General features: G+C 38.9%; 1 protein-coding gene across 1 annotated transcript; it reads left to right on the top strand.

Moving 5' to 3' along the window:
* The first annotated feature begins 1860 nt into the window (after positions 1-1860).
* gpr88 (G protein-coupled receptor 88) lies at positions 1861-3325 on the top strand. Its single transcript, XM_067414795.1, has one exon. The coding sequence runs from the start codon at positions 2100-2102 to the stop codon at positions 3135-3137; it is 1038 nt and encodes a 345-aa protein (XP_067270896.1). The 5' UTR covers positions 1861-2099; the 3' UTR covers positions 3138-3325.
* The last annotated feature ends 784 nt before the right edge of the window (positions 3326-4109 follow it).

Below are 4109 nucleotides of genomic sequence, written 5' to 3'. Positions count from 1 at the left end.
ATCTGATTTTATGAAGATGAATGCGGTCGCGGTGGGAAAGTAAAAGTGATTTAGTGGCGGTGGCTTTGGGAGTGGCCTCACAGGGCAGCCAAGCATTCTGGGAATTGTAATCTTTCATCCCCATGAGACAAAAGCACATTTTCTGTATTTTCTAGAAAGCACCAAATTCAAAATTAATTTCACATTTCTACTATATTAATGACCCAGTTTAAATACAGCTTTATATTCCCAGCGCTGAAGTACCCCTTTAAGTCATTTCAACTTAAATTACATTAAACTGACCTAAACAAACATGAGCTGAATTTTTTTTTAAAGGTTTAAAATTGCCTAACTTATTTTGATTTGTCATAACTTTGATCATATTCATTACAGTGTTGTTTTAGAATGTTCAGAGAACATGTTTAAAATGTTCTTATAATGTTTGCAAAAATAATAAATTCTCTAATGTTCACAATAACCAAGAAAAAAACATTTAAATTTTTTTTTGGAAAAATGTAACATTTTGAATATTAAGTGAACATTTAGAAATAACGTTTACATAGCGCAATAGGAATGTTAGCAAAACGTTTTATTTTTAATTTTTTAAGCTATTATTTAATATACAGCCTGACTGGTGAATTCACCAAACAAATGAATTTTAAAGGGATGGTTCACCCAAAAATGATAATGATGTCATCATTTAGTCACCCTCAAGTTGTTCCAAACCTTTATGAATTTCTTTCTTCTGCTGAACACAAAGGAAGATATTTGGAAGAATGTTTGTAACCAAGCAGATCTCAGCAGCCATTGACTACCGTAGTATTTTCCCCACACTATGGTAGTCATTGGCTGCCAAGATCTGCTTGGTTGCAAACATTCTTCCAAATATCTTCCTTTGTGTTCAGCAGAAGAAAGAAATTTGTGAAAATTATACTGAAATTGTACTAAAATTATACATTAAATGTCTGTTTTGTTGGCAATCGGCGTGTACGTGCGTATAATATAAACAACATAAATGTTTAGTGTATCGAAAGTAATCCAGGAATAATGCCATGATGTGTGTGTTTGTGACTATTTAGCTCCGCCCACTGCACGCCTCCACGAGCTCGGCTGTTTTCAGAAAGAATCGGTACAGCGTATCTGTCTTTTATAAGTATGATCAGACTAAAGACTCTTCGGAGATATGAAGGATGCAATTCTAGGTACTCAAGATTAACAAGTGATTGGCAGAAATGGTCTGTTTTACCATTTAAGTTCAATCAACTTGGATTAAAATTAGTTAAATCATTTATAATTTATAAAGAAAGTAAAAAATTGCTTAACTTATTTTGATAAATTAAAGCAATGGAAGAACAAATGATGTCCTAAATTATTGATCATCTAATGTTTTTACAGAGTAGCGCCACCAATGATAGTCTTATTTCCTAATGAATTACAAGCCAATTCTTTGTAGTGAATTAAAGCCATACAGCATCTTTTTGATCTGGCTCTTTTTCATTCTATCAAAAACGCATATGAACCAAACTGAATGGCTACTATGTTATTCGTTTTGCCATATCTGACTACAAACAACGAACCAATGATTTTTTCCAATTTTTTTGGAGCTTTACCGTCCTAGTCCTCATTCACTTTCATTGTATGAAAAAGAGCAGTGTGAACATTCTGCTAAACTTCTAATTTTTTTGTTCCACAGATGAAAGAAAGTACGGGTTTAAAGCGACATGAAGGTGAGTAAATGGTATCTTTAATATATAATATTGCAGCTGCATGTATCAAAATACATGCGACTGCTGCTTTCATCTTCCTAAAGATTCTCAATGGGGAGCCCATTATATTATGCCCTATTGATTATTACTGGCTAAGTCCATTATGAATAATGAATTGCCTTCGTGATGATTGTGCTCCCTGGGAGTAATGAAAGACAAGTGAGATTGTAGCGTGGGCTCTTGTTGATCTCACGCCTCTCATTCCTCACACACATGCGCACACACACACACCAACGCACATATAAAGCTGGTTTCTCCACCGCAGCATCGCCAAAGGGAGCTGCGCTCTCTCACGCGCACGCTTCTCCACACAATATGAGATGAGATGACATTATTTTCCAGCCTGCTCCCATCATGCCAAATGACACAGACGTGCCACTGTCGATGTGCGCGCTGGGACGCGGATCGCGCATCTCCCTCGCCACCGTCTACTCCTTCATGTGTGTTCTGGGAACCGTGCTCAACCTACTGGTCATTTATTTGGTGGTGACGTTCAAGAAGCTCCGCACAGCCAGCAATGCGTTTATCGTGAACGGCTGCGTGGCGGATCTGCTGGTTTGCGCTTTCTGGATGCCCCACGAAGCCGTGGCCACCTCCACTGGGACTTTTTTGGTGCTGGGTTACCAGGCGTTCAAAGAAGCGCTGCTGTTTCTTGGGATCACTGTGTCACTGCTCTCCCATTCGCTTATTGCGGTGAACAGGTATGTTCTGATCACCAAAACGCCTGCCGTGTATCAGAGTCTGTATCAGAAGAGGAACACCGAATGGATGATCGCAGGGTCGTGGCTCATCTCGTTGGGCTGTTTGTTCCCGTGGCTCACATCCTTTCGATACCCGCCCGAGAGTTGCCGGGACGCAAAAGACGAATCCTTCACCACCGTCTCTGTTTTGTCCAGCCGTTTCGCCGCCAGCACGCTGGCGTTCACTATCATCGGACAAACCGTTGTCGTCATGTACTGCTACTTTAAAATTTTCCGCCGGGTGCAAATAAGTGTGAAGAGGGTCAGTATATTGAATTTCCAAATCGTGAACAATCTCCCTTATTCTTTCCCGAGAAAGGACAAGCGACTCGGGTTTTACGTTCTCGCAGTGTGCTTAATTTTTTTCCTTACAACCGAGCCCATTTTTTGGGTTCTCATCGCCGGACTGTTCATCCCGGTGTCAGTGGCGCTTTGGACGTCAACTTGGATTGTGTTCTGCACTATATTCGTGTCCAATCCCTTTCTGTACACCTGGAAAAACGAGGAATTTCGGAAGTCGTTCCGGTCTGTGATGAGAGGAGACTTCTTGCGAGGATCCACGGTCGGGGTCGAGCCCATCACCATCCATACTATTTCTCACATCTTCCCGAGACAAAACAGCCGCAGGGCATTTCTGGGTGAGATGAACTGAGATAAACCTGCAAAACTAGTACTGGGGCCAAATATCACTTGTGCCTGTTGAAGATGCTTCAATAATCTGCCAGTGGTTTTTCAGTCATGATGAGCTGCATGTTTGACAGTGTTTTGTAAAGCAAAGTTTTTGTAAAAAAAATTTGTGAAAGTTGAAGTGTGAATTGTTTTTGCACAACTGTGAAAACAACACTGCCACTTTTATAAAAAAAGAAATGTTTATGAATGTTCAAATAAATCAGAAATATCTCAACTGGTTTCATTTTGTATTTAAATTTTTATTTTAAAAAAAGTATATTAATATGATTAAATATTTATTTTGTATAAAAAATATGTTTATTTATTTAATAGTGTGCGGGTTTAAAATGTTTAAATGTAATTTTAGTATTTTAATTAAGAATTAACATTCATAATATCGCAATAATCATAAAAGTTTGTATATATATATATATATATATATATATATATATATATATATATATATAATAAGCTTGTCTGTTTGATCGGACCAGACAGGCCAGCCTTTGCTCCTCACGTGAATCAATGAGCCTTGGCCACCTATGACCCTGTCGCTTGTCCACTTTTCTTTCTTTGGGCCACTTTTGATAGACACTGACCACTGTAGACCAGGAACACCCCACAAGAGCTGCAGTTTTGGAGATGTTTTGACCCAGTCGTCTAGCCATCAGAATTTGGCCCTGGTCAAACTCACTCAAACCCTTACGCTTGCCCATTTTTCCTGCTTCTAACACATCAACTTTGAGGACAAAATGTTCACTTCCTGCCTTAAATATATCACCCCCACTAACAGGTGCCGTGATGAAGAGATATTATTTGTATGTATATACATACATGCAGATGCATGCATATCACACGTGTGTGCTCTTATACATATACAGTACAGGCCAAAAGTTTGGACACATTACTCTTTGTAATGTTTTTGAAAGAAGTTTCTTCTGCTCATCAAGCCTGC

The sequence above is a fragment of the Pseudorasbora parva genome, chromosome 14 (assembly GCF_024679245.1).
Source record: "Pseudorasbora parva isolate DD20220531a chromosome 14, ASM2467924v1, whole genome shotgun sequence".
Lineage (NCBI taxonomy): Eukaryota > Metazoa > Chordata > Actinopteri > Cypriniformes > Gobionidae > Pseudorasbora > Pseudorasbora parva.
Note: the sequence above shows the minus strand (reverse complement) of the source record. Positions and strands in the feature narration are given on the sequence as shown.